General features: G+C 44.4%; 1 protein-coding gene across 6 annotated transcripts; it reads left to right on the forward strand.

Moving 5' to 3' along the window:
* Window positions 1-220: 220 nt before the first annotated feature.
* Window positions 221-11,078, forward strand: Znf146 (zinc finger protein 146). 6 transcript variants are annotated; one of them, XM_075986063.1, is made up of 3 exons: window positions 221-321; window positions 8,178-8,226; window positions 8,318-11,078. In XM_075986063.1, the coding sequence occupies exon 3, from the start codon at window positions 8,938-8,940 to the stop codon at window positions 9,814-9,816; it is 879 nt and encodes a 292-aa protein (XP_075842178.1). In that variant the 5' UTR covers window positions 221-321; window positions 8,178-8,226; window positions 8,318-8,937; the 3' UTR covers window positions 9,817-11,078. The 6 variants fall into 6 exon arrangements, with proteins under 6 accessions (XP_075842178.1, XP_075842187.1, XP_075842159.1 ...); XM_075986072.1 differs by having other exon boundaries at window positions 8,323-11,078; XM_075986035.1 differs by having other exon boundaries at window positions 224-328.
* The last annotated feature ends 4,842 nt before the right edge of the window (window positions 11,079-15,920 follow it).

Here is a 15,920-nt window from a genome sequence, read left to right on the forward strand (position 1 = left end):
AGAGGAAGTCCCCACTCCGAACATCCCACCAGATATGAACTTTTTTGGGTCCAAATGACGACAATCTACCCAAAAAAACCCCAAAACACAAGAAGAGGTGGCCGCAATGCCTTGTGGGAAGTGTAGTCCAAGGCCGGAAAAGGCCGTGTTGCCGATAATAGACGACAGCCTGGCCGGGCTGTGGTGAACAAATCCCGGAGCGTCGCAGAGACTTCTGGGAGTGCTCGCTCGCTCTCGGAGTGCGCAGACGCAGGGCAGAGAGTGGACATTTTGGTCTTTGTCCGCGGGTCAGCGCGGCCTGTGGATCCACGTGGCGCCAAAGTAGGAGGTGGGATCTGGGCGTCCTGGGTCGGTGGGGCCGGGGAGGTTGGAGGGGAGGGTTTCCAAGTTTCGGTGGCGCAGCGCAGGGGTCGGGGTGGGCTTAGAGCGTCTGGCCTTCGTGGGGGACGGAGGTGAGGGCCTCGCGAGCGTTTGGACGTTTGCGACCGAATCTGGCCGCAGAGTTGGACCCGTTGTTTGGGATTGTCGAGTGAATGTGCAGCTGGGTGTGGATTATGGGTGGCCGTGCTTTACGAGGCGGCGTGGGGACCGGGATTGCAAGATCACGTCTGCGCCGTAGTTCCTGTGTCGAAAGTGCTGATCATTATAACGGGGCCATCTTCCTGAAGAGTATCCGTTTTATTTGAAGACTTGCGAGGAGGACGAAGCTAAGGAGTGAATAATTTTAAAGCAGTATTTATTAAGAGTGAGTTTTCTAACCAGGAAGTTGAATTTTGTAATAAAACCTTAATATAAATGTTTAGATTTAAAAAAACGATTTTTACACTAAAGCGCAATTAATAATGGAGATTATTCTGACATGCTTAATTATAAAAACAGTTTGGGTTTTTTTTTCTTTCGGTGGTGTCTGCCGCAGACTTCATTTCAGACTTTGAGGTACTTTAATAGAGCTGCCAGGCAAATTCGCATTTCCTTTTGAGGAGCGTCATTCCACTAAAAACCCAGGATTAGAGAGAGAGTGTCGAGGTTTAGGTTAGGCACAGTTCCTCACTTCAAATTGTTTTATTTACTTGAGCATGCTTGCCTAAACCATGTGTGCAGGTCTGAGAATAATTCTGGGATAGTTCTGCCATTCCACGGTGTGAGTTTTGGGGTCGAATTCATGTTGTCAGCCTTGGAAGCGAACGCCTTTTACCCGCTGAGCCATCTCATTGGCCCAAGTTCCTCGGTTTTTGAAGAAAATGTAGCTGTTGCTGTTCTGATCATAGAAGTCATAACTCCTTCATGAGGCTAGCTCTGTGATTGTGTGGCATATGGAAAAAACTACTTCTGCCTGCTGTTGCGGTCGTTGAAGACATTACCAGCATTGGCCTTTCTTTAAATGGTTAAAATAAAACAATTGAGTACCTAATTAAAATTTGCAAGTCTAAATTGCCAGCGGTAGAGCCCCTACCTAGCATGTACAAGGTACCAAGTCAGTCCGCAGTGCCACCAAAAAGTGGTAGCAGTCAACCCTCACATCCTAGCTGCTTTCCTTTGGGGGCGTTTCTTTTGCTTTGCTTTTTCGAGACAGGGTTTCTCTAGCCCTGTAGACCAGCCTGGCCTTGAACTCTGGTTCTCCTGCCTTTGCCTCCCTAGTGCTGGGATTAAAGGCATGCACCACTACCACCTGGCCTATATTCTTATTTTTGAAATAATTTAAATTACGTGTCTTCCTTCCCTTTCCTCCCTTTATTTGGACGCTCAAGTGCAACATCGTGCATGTGGAACTCAGGATAACGGAAGGAGTTGGTTCTCCTTCCACTACGTGGGTAGAGAAGATTAAACTCAGCATTTCAGGCTTGGTAGCAGAGCAGGTACCTTTATTTGAGCCACCTTGCTTGCTCCAGAGTTGGGTGTTTTTAAAAATTTCCTGAGACGGTATCGTTTAGCATAGGCTGGCTTTGAACTGGCAGTGTGGTAGCTGAGGCTGATCTCTTCCTGCCTGCCTCCTGAACTCTGGAGTTACAGGGGTGTACCTCCAGTTTACGTGTTGCTAGGGCGTGAACCCAGGGAGGGCTTCCTGTGCTAGGCAAGCAGTCTTCCGACTGAGCCACACATCCTTATCCTCAAGATATTTTAATTCCGACTTAGAAATCACAAGAGGAAAAAAGACACCTGGGACTTTGAGAGCATGTGTGTGGGCTTGTCAGGGAGAGCTGCATTCCATTGTCTGCAGCAGTCAGAGACACCCTTCGGTGGGCTTTGGAGCCATTGTCTGCAGCAGTCATAGACACCCTTCGGTGGGCTTTGGAGCCATTGTCTGCAGCAGTCATAGACACCCTTTGGTGGGCTTTGGAGCCATTGTCTGCAGCAGTCATAGACACCCTTTGGTGGGCTTTGGAGCCATTGTCTGCAGCAGTCATAGACACCCTTCGGTGGGCTTTGGAGCCATTGTCTGCAGCAGTCATAGACACCCTTCGGTGGGCTTTGGAGCCATTGTCTGCAGCAGTCATAGACACCCTTCGGTGGGCTTTGGAGCCATTGTCTGCAGCAGTCATAGACACCCTTCGGTGGGCTTTGGAGCCATTGTCTGCGAAGGATGCTAAGGAACCTCACAGGGTGTTCATTGAGGGGCACCTGACAGGATTCCAAGAGAGGACGTGAAACTTGCCACAAGGAGGAGGCAGAGGCAGGCGGATCTCTGTGAGTTCGAGACCAGCCTGGTCTACAAGAGCTAGTTCCAGGACAGGCTCCAAACCACATAGAAACCCTGCCTCGAAAAACCAAAAAAAAAAAAAAAAAAAACTTGCCACAAGGATGCAGTAACTTAGGGTAGCTTTTTATGTAAAAAGTTTAATAGTTTGATTTAAGATTCCCAAAATGCCTGGGAGAGGAATGAGTCCTTACATGAAAAAAACAAAAACAAAAAACCCTAAGCCTATACCCTAGCTTCTCAGGGTCTGAGACAGGAACAATCTGAGTGAGCCACCATGCCTGGCTTATTATGTGGGTGCTGGGACCCACACTAAGGCCCTCATGCAAGCACTCCACTGAAATGAACCAGCGACCCAGCCTCTCCGTAGTTTCTACAAAATAACAATGAACCAGCCTGGGCCTGAATGTCTCAAATAACAAGAAACCCTGTCTCAAAAAACCAAAACCAAAAAACAAACAAAAACCCACAAATTTTTAAAAAATGTGAACACTCACACCTCCAGATGACACCCAAATAAAGCACATGTTGATGGACATGATGTCTAACATCACAAAGATGCTGCTTTCCTCTACATACTTTATAAATCTAATACATCTCAATAGCAATGTTGGGGGACATTCTCCTTCCCCCAAAACAACAACAACAACAACAACTACTACTACTACTACTACTTCTTCTTTTTCTTCTTCTTTTTTTTTTTTTTTAAAAACTTATGTGCATTGGCATTTTCCCTGTATGACCGTGTCAGGTACCCTGGAGCTGGAGTTACAGACAGTTGTGAGCAGCCATGTGGGTACTGGGTATTGAACCTGGGTCCTCTGAAAGAGTGGCCAGTGCTCTTAACAACTGAGCCATCTCTCTAAGATGTAAGCAAAGAGGTGTAGTAATAGGAGCGGCGGGGCTGCGTCCCCAGCACCCCGGCCGCCTGCTAGCTTATGCCCCGAAATAACAACACACAAATTGTATTCTTTTAAACACTGCTTGGCCCATTAGCTCTAGCCCTTACTGGCTAATTCTGGTATCCCGATCAACCCATCTCTTTTTTTTTAAAAAAAATATTTATTTATTTATTATGTATACAGTATTGTCAGTATTCTGTTTGCATGTGTGCCTGCAGGCCAGAAGAGGGCACCAGATCTCCTTATGGATGGTTGTGAGCCACCATGTGGTTGCTGGGAATTGAACTCAGGACCTTTGGAAGAGCAGTCAGTGCTCTTAACCTCTGAGCCATCTCTCCAGCCCCCTCAACCCATCTCTAATAGTCTGTGTAGCCCCGGTCTTACCTGGAAAGATTCAGCATGTCTGACCTGGCGGCTTGCTTCATCGCGTGTGTCTGCCCGGGAGAAGGGAGCATGGCGGCTCTGAGCTCACTTCCTCTTCCTCCCAGCATTCTGTTCTGTTTACTCCACCCACCTATGTTCTAACCTATCAGGGCAAGCAGTTTCTTTATTTAATTAACCAATGACCTTCCTCCATCAAAGAGGGAGCAAGACTGGACCTGGTGTGGGCTTTTGAAACCTCAAAACCCACGCCCAGTGACACACCTCCTCCAGCACTCACAGAAGCAGCAATTGCTTTAATTGCTGAGCTGTCGCTCTGACCCTCTGTGTGTGTCGTTTGGTTTTGTGTTTGTACAGTTGTGTGCACTATATCACACATGTGGAGGTCAGAGGACAACTTGGTTCTTTCCTTCCACTGTGTAGGTCCATGGGATCAAACTCAGGCGTGGTTATAGGTCCCTTTTTCTACTGAGCCATCTTACCAGCCTTTATATTTCTTGGTCATTTCATGCCATCTGAGTTCTGTTTTATTCAGTGATAGCATGTTGCTGTCTGAAAATATAATTTGTTATGATTATATTATTAGTTACATGATTATGTTATTAATGATTGTAAAAAAATGTCATCATATCCAGAGTCAGGAGTTCAAGTCTAGCTTGGGATATATGAGATTTTGCCAATAAACCCAAAACCATACATTTTTTATAAAAGGTCATAGTCATAGGTTATATGTATGGAGCTTATTCATTGTTCAAGTACCCAGTGGACCCTTTCAAATTAGGTACAACGTTGTATACCTGAATTGGGAAGGCAGGGGCAGAAGGATCCAGAGATCAAGGCAAGCCCCCACTACATAGCCAAGTTTGAAGTCATCTTTGGCTACAAGAGAGCCTGGCTCCCTTGACCCTTCAAAATTTGCTGGTTGTGAAACACATGCCTATGATATGTGAGACAGAGGCAAAAGTATCCACGCAAGTTCAAGGCTACCTTGGTCTACATTGCAAGTTCAGTATCAGTCAAAACTACATGGCCAGAACCTTGTTTAAGAACAAAAAATCAAAAACAAAGATAGAGTTTCTATTCTTTGAGTTCTTTCTTAACCAGCTTTATCCTTCTTTCTGAGATTTCTTTTACTCCACTATTTCCTTGATCTGTTCTCTGAATTTGTTGTTCTCAAGCTTCTACGAGCAATGGCAAGTGTAAGGTCAGATCCATCTTTAGTAAAGAGACCTGTTCTTGATCAGTTATAATGTAATCTAACTCATTTTCCTTTTAGCAGTTCAGTCCTCAAAGCATCTCCCCCCCACTCCCTGCCCAACCCCCACTCAGGGTTTCTCTGTGTAGCATGTATGGCCTTGGCTGTCCTGGAACTCCAGACCAGGCTGGCCTTTAACTCATCCACCATTTTCTCCCTGAGTGCCGGGGTTAAAGGTGTGTGCCACACTCCAGTCCTCCCACTCTTTTCTCGCTCTCTGTCTGTCTGTCTGTCTATTTTTGAGGCAGGGTTTCTGTCTGTCCTGGAACTTGCCCTGTAGATAAGTGCTGGAATTAAAGGTGTGTGCCACCACTGCCCTCCCCCAGCCGCCCTCATTCTCTTTTGTTTTGTTTTTGTTTTTGGAACAGGGTTTCCCTGTGTAGCTTTGGATCCTGTCCTGGAACTCACTTTGTCGACCAGGCTGGCCTCGAACTCAGAGATTCACCTGCCTCTGCCTCCCAAGTGCTGGGATTAAAAAGGTTTGTGCCACCACCGCCTGACTTGTCCTCATTCTCTATTTATTTATTTATTTATTTATTTATTTATTTATTTATTTATTTATTTATTATACAGTATTCTGTCTGATTGTATGCCTGCAGGCCAGAAGAGGGCACCAGACCCCATTACAGATGGTTGTGAGCCACCATGTGGTTGCTGGGAATTGAACTCAGGACCTTTGGAAGAGCAGGCAATGCTCTTAACCGCTGAGCCACCTCTCCAGCCCCGTCCTCATTCTCTTAATTGCCTTTTTTTGGAAACAGTATCATGTAGACCTGGCTGGCCTCAAATCTGTGTAACTAGGATGACCTACAACTCTCAGTCCTTCGCCCCCCTTCTCTAGGCCTGTGCCACCACACGCAGGATCCTTCAGAGCAGTGGTTTTCAGCCTGTGGGTCCAGAGACCCTCTCACAGGGGTTGTATATCAGATACCCTGCATACCAGATATTTACATGATGATTCATAACAGTAGCAAGATTACAGTTAGAAAGCAGCAATGAAAATAATTGTATGGCTGGGGTCTTAAAGGGTCTCCGTGTTAGGAAGGGTGAGAACCACGGCTTTAGAGGTCCAAGTGGTCTTTATATCTTTTCTTCACCGTCTTTCACTCCCTTTTCTTAGGTACTTGACTCCCTTCACTTTTTTCCCAGGTAGTTTGTGATACAAATGAGCTTGCTTGACATTTGCATCTTTGTGCCTACGTTTTCTGTTCCTCCAATAAGCTCTTTATGCTTTGAAAATCTACCACATGGTTTGCATTTATAGAAAGTCAGGAGATGCTCAGTGGGTAAAGGTACTGCCACCAAGCGTAACAACTGGAGCCCCATCTGTAGAAGGAAAGAACTAACTTCTGCAAAGTATTCTCTGTGAGCTTGTGTCAGCTGAGTGATAATTACCCTGTTTTTGTGCGGTCATTTAATCCTATTGTATAATTTCTCATTGTTATGCAATTTATTAATTAAATGGAAAAACTTAATTTTTTAGGAGTATTCTCATGAATATCAGTTTGTTTGTTTGTTTTTTGTTCGTTTTTGTTTTGTTTTTACCCAGATATTCTGTCTTAAGGGTTTTTGTCTCAAATATAGAGATAGTGATTGCATGGATTTTCTTTATTCTGCAATATGGGCTATCACAATCTCTGTAAGCACAATTCTCATACACAGTTTTTGTTTCTTGAGACTGAGTGTCTTGTAGCTCAGGGTAGTCTTGGACTCATTATGTGAGCAAAGGTGGTTTGAGCTGATCATCCTGCCCCCTCCTAGGTGCTAGGGTTACAGGAGTGCACAAACCTGGCAAGTTTTTTCTTTTCTTTTCTTTTTTGAGGGTTTAATTTAGAACTTCACGAATGCTAAGCAAACATTATACCTCTGAGCTATATACTAAACAATCTGAAATTTTATTGTTCATAATGGGGAATATGAAGTAAAAATATAATTACATCTACTCCTTCTTCCTTCAGCTCCTCCCATGTCTTCCCCCTGCTCTCTCCCAGATTCATGGCCTCCTTTTCTTCTATATAAATGTATGTGCTCAGTCCATTTCTAGTGTTACTTGAATGTATATGATTTCAGGGCTGACCAGTTGGAATTGACTCGCCAGGGAGAGGGCTTATCCCTGGGGAGGACGATTTTCCTCCTAGTCCTCCTTAGTTGCTTGTGCTCCTTTGTTTAGGGTGGGTCTGATGAGGTCTATCCCTGCATATCTGCGTGTCTGTTGGTGTCACACCTGTTCAAGCCCTGTTTAGACAGCCTTTGTTGAGTATCAAAGATAAAGCTGCCCTGTATTTCTAGGAGACAATCTTACAGCAGTTTTCCCAATCCTCTGGCTGTTACCATCTTCCCACCCCATCTTCCATGATGTTCCTGGAGCCTTTGGTCCAAGAGTTGTGTCTGTTGGGGCTGGGCTTTCCACGATCAGCTGTTCTCTGCGTTTTAACCAGTTGGGTTTTCTGTGATGCTCCCATCTGTTGTAAAGGGAAGTGTATTTGGCGGTGGCGGGAGCCACACTTAGCTGTGTATGTAAGGATAAATATTTAGAGTGTAGTTAGGGATTGGGCTGCTTTAGTAAAGTGGGAGTAGTAAGTTTTCCTCTTAAGACCCCAGGTAGTTGGCTAGGTTTCCAGTACCTGACATTCTCCCCCCGTCGAGTATGCCTTAAGTCCAGTTAGACAGCTATTGGCTACTGCCAAGGTGTGAGTGCTACTGCTGTACCCTCAGGGATATCTTGCCGTGTTGATTATTGTTATGGTTCATAGGTGTAGCTGCGTGGATTATTGGTTGCTTCCTTCTCTCGGAAGGTTGCATAGCACCATCTAATACTGTGAAAACTAGCAGTAGGTAATGGGGGCTGTTTAGGTCGTACTAAGCAACCTACAGGAAGTATTTGTTGAGTGTTCACCATATACTACCTATGCTCCTTTAACTAATTCCCTGTTGTCTGTTGTAGACGCAGCTGAGAAATGCCAAATACGTAGAGCGACGTCGAGATCTGGGAGGTCAGTGAATCCACCGAGGAGAGTGGTGAATGCAAGGAAACTGGACGCTCCTTTCTCTGCTCACAGACTTTGTTTCTTTTCTTTTTTTCAGAGTAGACTTCGCTTTTTAAAAGGCAGAACGTTTTTCAATGTTCAAGCTTTGAGCTTGAAACATGCTTTAGATTTAAACAGGAAGTTGTATGGGAAAGAATCATGCGTTTTTCTAGAGTTTGGAAGTCCTGTACCATAGCCTACTTTTCCTGGTAAGAATTATCTCGGTAGAGTCCGGTGTGGAAATGCCTGCAGTTTAGACACTGTCCATTTGTCAGTGGAACACGCAGGTTAGAGGAAAAGCCTGTGAATTTACCAGCTGTGGGGAAGCATTTACACAAGTGTCACATCTCACAGAACCCAGAAGTCATGCTGAAAGGAAGCCCCCTGTTTCTAAGGAATATCGAAAAGCCTTTAGCTAGATGACAGATCCTAGAAAATTCATGCCGGAGAAAACAAAGGAAATTTGCAAAAACAACATTGACTCTTAGAAAGGTACACCGGAAGAAGGTTTTATACTCTTAATCCTTGTCCTTCTCTGCCTTCGCCTGAGAGGTCAGACACAGAAGCCTTAGAACTGTAAGAAATGTGGAAATATCCTCAACCAAGAGTAATCCCTCAGTTCTCAAAAGTCTCCTAATTGGAGTAAAACCTTGTGAATGTGGTAAAACTCGCATTCAGATGTCACACCTCAGTCAGGAGGGGATCTTAAGTGGGGGAAGCCCCTTTGCCTGTAAGGTATGTGGGAAACTCTTTAGCCACAAGTCAAATCTTACAGAGCACGAGCATTTCCACAATAGGGAAAAACCTTTTGAATGTAACGAGTGTGGAAAGGCCTTCAGCCAAAAGCAGTATGTCATTAAACATCAGAATACCCATACTGGAGAGAAGCTTTTTGAGTGTAATGATTGTGGGAAGTCCTTCAGCCAGAAGGAAAACCTGCTCACCCATCAGAAGATTCACACTGGAGAGAAGCCTTTTGAGTGCAAAGATTGCGGGAAAGCTTTCATCCAGAAGTCAAACCTCATCAGACATCAGAGAACTCACACGGGAGAGAAGCCCTTCATATGCAAGGAGTGTGGGAAAACCTTTAGTGGCAAATCAAATCTTACTGAGCACGAGAAAATTCATATTGGTGAGAAGCCCTTTAAATGTAACGAATGTGGAACAGCTTTTGGCCAGAAAAAGTACCTCATAAAGCATCAAAACATCCACACTGGAGAGAAGCCCTATGAGTGCAATGAATGTGGAAAAGCCTTCTCTCAGCGAACGTCACTTATTGTGCACGTGAGGATTCATTCGGGCGATAAACCCTATGAATGCAATGTCTGTGGGAAAGCCTTCTCTCAGAGCTCCTCTCTCACGGTGCACGTGAGGAGCCATACGGGTGAGAAGCCCTATGGCTGTAATGAGTGTGGGAAGGCCTTTTCTCAGTTCTCAACCCTGGCCCTGCATTTGAGAATACACACAGGTAAGAAGCCGTACCAGTGTAGTGAGTGTGGGAAGGCTTTCAGCCAGAAGTCACACCACATCAGACACCAGAAAATCCATACTCATTAAGCGCTCTGAATGTCTTCAGTGTGGGGAAGTGTTCATTAAGAATATTCACCCCATAATGTATCTATTAGTCATTCTGAGCCTAAGCCCCACAAATCAGCCACACATTTAACATAAAATACGAACAGTGGAGAATTCCTGCTAAAGGGGAAGAAGTCTGTATGAATAGAAGCCTGCACTTGACGAATGGAACACAAAACCAATGCTGAAACCTTAAAACACAGTTATCTACAATTGAGAATGGAAAACAGGCTGTTACTATCATCAGCATAGATCTGGATGTCTTCACCAGTCTAGTAAGTAAGCTGTGTTAGAAGAAACGCAATAAATTATAATCATACAGTAATATGTAACGTGCTTTGAAGAGGACAGAGATTATAGAATAACTATGCGGGATTTAGAATATGGAAAGAATTGCTCAGATGAATACCAAGACTCTGTTTGGATGCACATTGTTCTCTGAGGAGCAAAGTCACACACCACAAACTGTAAACAACAGTAGGAGACAGATGTGTAGAAACCGGAAGCAGAGATATAAAAATGCTGTACATTACACAAAGTTATGACCTTGGGAGTGAGAAAACATTCCTTGTAACATTTGAAAACACGTAGTAGTTCTCACGAGTCATTACGCTCAGGAGGTGAGGCACCAGAAAATTTACCATCAGAGTAGCCAAATACAACCTGTTGGGAACGGAGCGGGAAAGTTTAGGTGGACTGTTGTGCAGACATCTGGCAGAACAAGTGAGGTGTGTGTAACTGGAAGACTTGTGGAAGTGATGGGGACTGAAGTTACAGAATCATGCATATACTGCAGTGACCTTCTGTCAAGTTAGAATTTCCTTCTAGAAACAGCTTATCATGGTATAAATATCTGTATGGAAATGTTCGCGATGCATCAGAATGCAGACCAACTCCTGAGTGAGTGAAGAAGGGAAGGGAGTGAGTGGGCGGGGCGGGAGGGCTTCAGCTTTATCTAAGCATCTTTCTCTTAAAGACTGAGTAAATATATGAAGATACTGGCTAACTTTCAGTTGTGTTATATGGATATCATGTCTTATTTTTTGTACTCTTCTGTATTTTTCAAAATAAGAATGGAGGTAAAGGTGGGAACTCTGTACCTGTAGAAATGTTATAGTCGATTAATTCCCAAGCAAATACCAAGCTTTTATAGAAGATATTTCTAAAACTTTAACAATGAGTGGATGGACTTGACACTCTATGTAACGAAATTATCTATTTTATTAAAATTTAAAATGACAGCATATTTTTAAATCTTTCAACTTTCTTTACTATGTCGAGTATGGTCTCATTACATTTCTAGTTTTGTAAGATTATTTGAGTGTAGGGACTTGAAAGAACTTTAGTGTATGGGCATCATTTTGACATACAATGTTTCATTCCCTGTCTTGACAGACACTTGTTTCTTTTCCCAAGAGGTGCTGGGTGAGTGGCTCAGACTTTTTGGGCCTTCCTGGACATTTTTACAATTCCATCTTTGTCATCACAATATAATTTGGTACCGCATATATATTTATGGGGTGGGTCCACACGCATTGCATTGGGGATGTGGATGTTTGTGGGACTAAAAGTGCACACCATCATGACCAGGGTTTTTTGTTGTTGTTGTTCTTATTGTTATTGTTTTGCATGGTTTCAAGGAAATGGGGTTTAGGTCCTATGCTTGCGAGGCAAGGACCTTATTGACAGCTAGCTCCCAGCCTTGGGGCTCTTTTATGTTTTATGCGGTATGTGTGTGGGTGGGGAATCTTGTAGAATTTGGTTCACTGCCTCCACCATGTGGATTCCAGGAGCTTAAATTCGGGTCCTTAAATTTGATGGCAAGCCCCTTTATATGCTGACCTGTCTTGCAGTCCACCTCCCCATATATCAAATGTTAATATACATCTCCATATGTTAATCTCAGAACTTTTAAAACATTTATTCATGTGGCTGCGTTACTATGTATTTTTTTTATTGTGGTGGCATAACTGGTTCGTATGCCTAGATACATTAGCAGATCCTTGTCCCTCCAAATATGATGTCTCTGGCCCCCTTTACTTGTCCTGCTTAGCTGTGTGATTCTGTCACTCAGTCAGCCATGACCATAGTAATGCAGTAACCACATAACCAGGAGGTCGCTGAGTTCTTCCCCTAGAGTTTCCCTCTGCAGATGCTCAACCTCAGTGCACAGTAGAGTCACTGTTGGCCTTATCATTGTTCTCTGGCTTGTGATTCGTTAGGTTTTGGAAGGGTTCTGGCTATTTCCATTGCTAACAAGGTCCCAAGGGGTTATGAAGAGATACTTCAGAAACTACCAGCCTAACCATTTCTATTTTGTGTGTGTGTGTGTGGGGGGGACTTTTCACATCTACTTCGTGGAGACCAAATTTTGGCTTAACATGACTAGAGAAAAAGAAAGCTTTGCAAAATCAAATATTGCGTGTCCTAGGTCTGCGAGTATAGATGAGTGGCAGAATTCCTGACCAGCACACATGAGATCTTGGGGTGGATCTGACCGTATGGCCAGAGGACAGCTTGCATGGATCAGTTCTGTTCGCCATGTGTGTCCTTAGAATCCATCAGACTTGGTGTCAGATGCCTTTACCTCCTGACTTCCTCACTCATTCCATTCCTAAATAATTTTATTAGCAAAACTAAGAATCCAAAAGCAATCATTTCCCTTACGGGTTCTGACATGAAGTCATGTTAAAAGTAGAGACGGAGAAGAAGCCCGGGGTGAGCACAGTTAGAGAAAGGTAGTCCACATTGCCATGTTGGCAGTAGCCAGCTTTTAGGTTCACCCAGAGGAAGAAGCGGCTGTCTCCAATATCAGTGTGGTCAGGGGTTTGCAGTTTCCAGTGCTGGCTTAGAAACCAAGAGGACAAAATGTGTGATCAACCTGTGTAGATTAAGGTGAGTGTGTTCAAGGCCAGCCTGGTCTACCCGGACTGTGAGTGCGGAGTGTCACTTGACAAGACAGCATTGGTGCCGTAGTTCATCTCCAGCACCCCATTTCAAAGCCTTGGTTAAATGTGCATGTAAATCTTAAGCCATGCTTCGCTACATATAGCGTACAGTAAGTGATTGCTGCTATCACAGTGAATTGGAGATGGGAAGGGTCTGGCTTTAGTGCAGACCTCAGAAAGAGGAGCCAAACTGGGCTGGTCACAGCTGTTGATAACTCCATGGGAATCCATGCCCTCATGCCGCCCCCCCCCCCCCAGATAACGTAATTCTCAAAAATAAAAATGTAAAAGATGAGAGAAATACTTTGCTGGAAGCCTAGAGGTGACAGTGTGAACCTTGGACTGGAGTGTCTGACCATGAATGAGTGAGGCCGTGGGGGAGCAGAAGGCTTGTGTGGGGTCTGGAGGATGTATGTGCACTGCCCCTGCTGTGTGATTATGCGGACGTGCCACTGAGAGCTTGCTTGGCTGGTTCTCTTGGCCAATACTAGATTTTTGAAATTTTTAAGAATTACATATGTATTATGTATGTGTTTATGTAGAGATATGCACATACGCTCACATGCCTGTGGAGTTGAGATCTGGAGCTGGGGTTTTGGGTAGCTAGCTGTAAGCCCCCATACATGCTGCAGTCTCTCCAGCCTTCCTCGGGGATTTAAAGGATTTATGTGTATCTATGGCCACGTGGCATGTCACAGCACAGGTAGAGGTCAGAGGGTAACTTTGGGGAGCTGGATCTTACCTTCATCATATAGGTCTCTGGGAATTAATTTGGCACCCAGAACTTTCCCATGCTAAACCATCTCATTGGTTCTCAGTGGCCAGCACTGGAGTCTGTGGAGGAGGTGGATTTTGAGATTCTGTGATTCCTTGACTTTTGTGTTATCCTGCTGTGAGTTCAGTGAAGCCAAGTGTGGTGCTCACCTGTAATCCCAGTCTCAGGAGGCAGAGGCAGGAGGATTACCAAGACTTTGAGACCAACCTGGGCTGTATGATGAGATCTAGGCCATCGTGAGCTACAGAGTAAGTCTACATTTTAAAGGGGGAGATGCTGAGCTGGTTCAGCAGTTAGAGCACTTACAGCTATTCCAGAAGATGGACTCAGTTTCCGGTTCCAGAGGATCCCGTGCCCTCCTGAGGCTTCCCCACCCATGTGGTGTAAGAACTATTTAGAAAAGGGGAATGGAGACGGCAGGCACACGTCCTCATTGGCTTCCTTAGCAGTTTGCATTTTTCAGTTACATAGTTTTTAATTCTATCTATGTTTGCACATGTGAATGCAGTGCCCTAGGAGGCCTTGGATCCCTGGAGCAGGGAGTGAGCCTTGCACTCTAAATCCAAATCACTGAGCCATGTGACCGTCCGATGGATCTTTCAGCTGTAGAATTGGGCAGGACTTTAGCTCCTACACTCTCTCTGGCCTAGTTCCACAAAGTTCCCTAAGCCTTGCATGTCTGTTTATGGCCATAGGCATTCTAACACTTGGTCTTAAGTTTTTTTTCTTTCTTTCTTTTTTTATTAGCATTTGTTTTTCTTTGTAGCCTTGGCTGACCTGGAGCGTGCTCTGTAGACCAGGCTGGCCTTGAGCTCTGAGAGCTCCGCCTGCCTCTGCTTCCCAAATGCTTGGCTTTATGGTGTATGCCACCACCGCCTGGCTTTTGAGCAGTTACTAAGTCTCTGACAGCACCACTACCTATTGTAAAAAGAAGCTTCTCTGACCAGAGCTGATGGCAACAGTGACCTGTGGGCATGAGTACAGTTACATAGAAGGCAATCTGGCAGGCTCACCATGTTCATTTAACACAACAGGAACTCTCCAGTCAGGGTCTGTGACCTCCCAGTGGCCTTTCACTGGGTCTGTAGTAATGCAGAATCTTTTCTGTTGATCAGTTCAATCCTAGTCTGCAGATGCTGGCAGAGAAAATGAACTAGTGGTGTGGTTAAGAATGCTTGCTCTTCCAGAAGACTAGAGCTCCATTCCCAGCACCACAATGGGCACTCACAACCTCCTGTAATTAGAGTTCTGGGGAATCCAATGCCTTCTTTGGGCCTTTCAGGCTATATATAATATATTATATGATAGTATAGTAATATAATATACATATAATACTTTGCTAAAGAACATAAATTTAGTGGAACACTGCATCACATTTGGGAAACTAATGCATCAGTATCCAGTTTTTGCTGAGGAGCTCTTGAGTTAATTTGCTGTGCAAGCATGGGAACCAAAGTTAGTACTCAGAACCCACAGAAGAAGCTGGTCACGGTGGCACAACTCTGGGAGGCCCAGACAGCAGGACCTCGGGGCTCACCAGCGCCAACCCAGCCTAGTTGGTGTGGCCAGGCTGCAGTGAGAGATCGAATAAAACTAAGTGGGCAGCACCCTAGGAATACCAGACCTCTACACAGGCTCACACGTGAACATGTGCGCACATACACAGCATTTTCTTCCATACAGGAAAAAAAGGGTCAGATGCTTTCTTTAAGATAAATGTCAGATTTTTAAAAATGCCAATTCAAAAAAAAAATGAAACTTTATTGCATTTGAAAACTGGCATGTAGCTGGGCGGTGGTGGTATACACCTTTAATCCCAGCCCTTAGGAGGCAGAGGCAGACGGATGTCTGAGTTTGAAGCCAGCCTGGTCTACAAGAGCTAGTTCTAGGACAGGCTCCAAAGCTACAGAGAAACCCTGTCTCAAAAAACAAAACAACTGGCATGTAACAAATGCCTCATTCTTATGCCGAATTTAAGATTAAGGCTACACATTTCTGGTTCCCAGGACCATGTTACAGTGTTGAAACGCATAGAGTGCCTTGGTACAGCTCGCCATAACTGCGGTTTCATTTGGAAAGCTGTACGATTTGTAACTTTACATTCATAAACTGGCTTTCACCCTGGAAACCCATTTTAATTTACTTAAACAGTTAAATTCACTAGAAATAAGAAATCACAAAATTTTGCTTTTTAAATTGTAAGCATGTAGACAGTATTACAAATCTTGTGTTTTCAGGATCCATTTCCCCCCAACAGATGTTCGACCGGTATAGGTGATTAAAACTGGGTCCTTGCATGTGGTAGGCTACTGTTCTAGCACCGAGCTATAGCCATAGTTCCAGTCTGCCTTTTACATGAAGGC

The sequence above is a fragment of the Microtus pennsylvanicus genome, chromosome 1 (genome assembly GCF_037038515.1).
Source record: "Microtus pennsylvanicus isolate mMicPen1 chromosome 1, mMicPen1.hap1, whole genome shotgun sequence".
Taxonomy (NCBI): Eukaryota; Metazoa; Chordata; class Mammalia; order Rodentia; family Cricetidae; genus Microtus; species Microtus pennsylvanicus.

What these genes read in the sequence shown, in the direction of transcription:
- Znf146 (XM_075986044.1), top strand. Translation starts at nt 8,938, where the DNA reads ATGTCACACCTCAGTCAGGAGGGGATCTTAAGTGGGGGAAGCCCCTTT.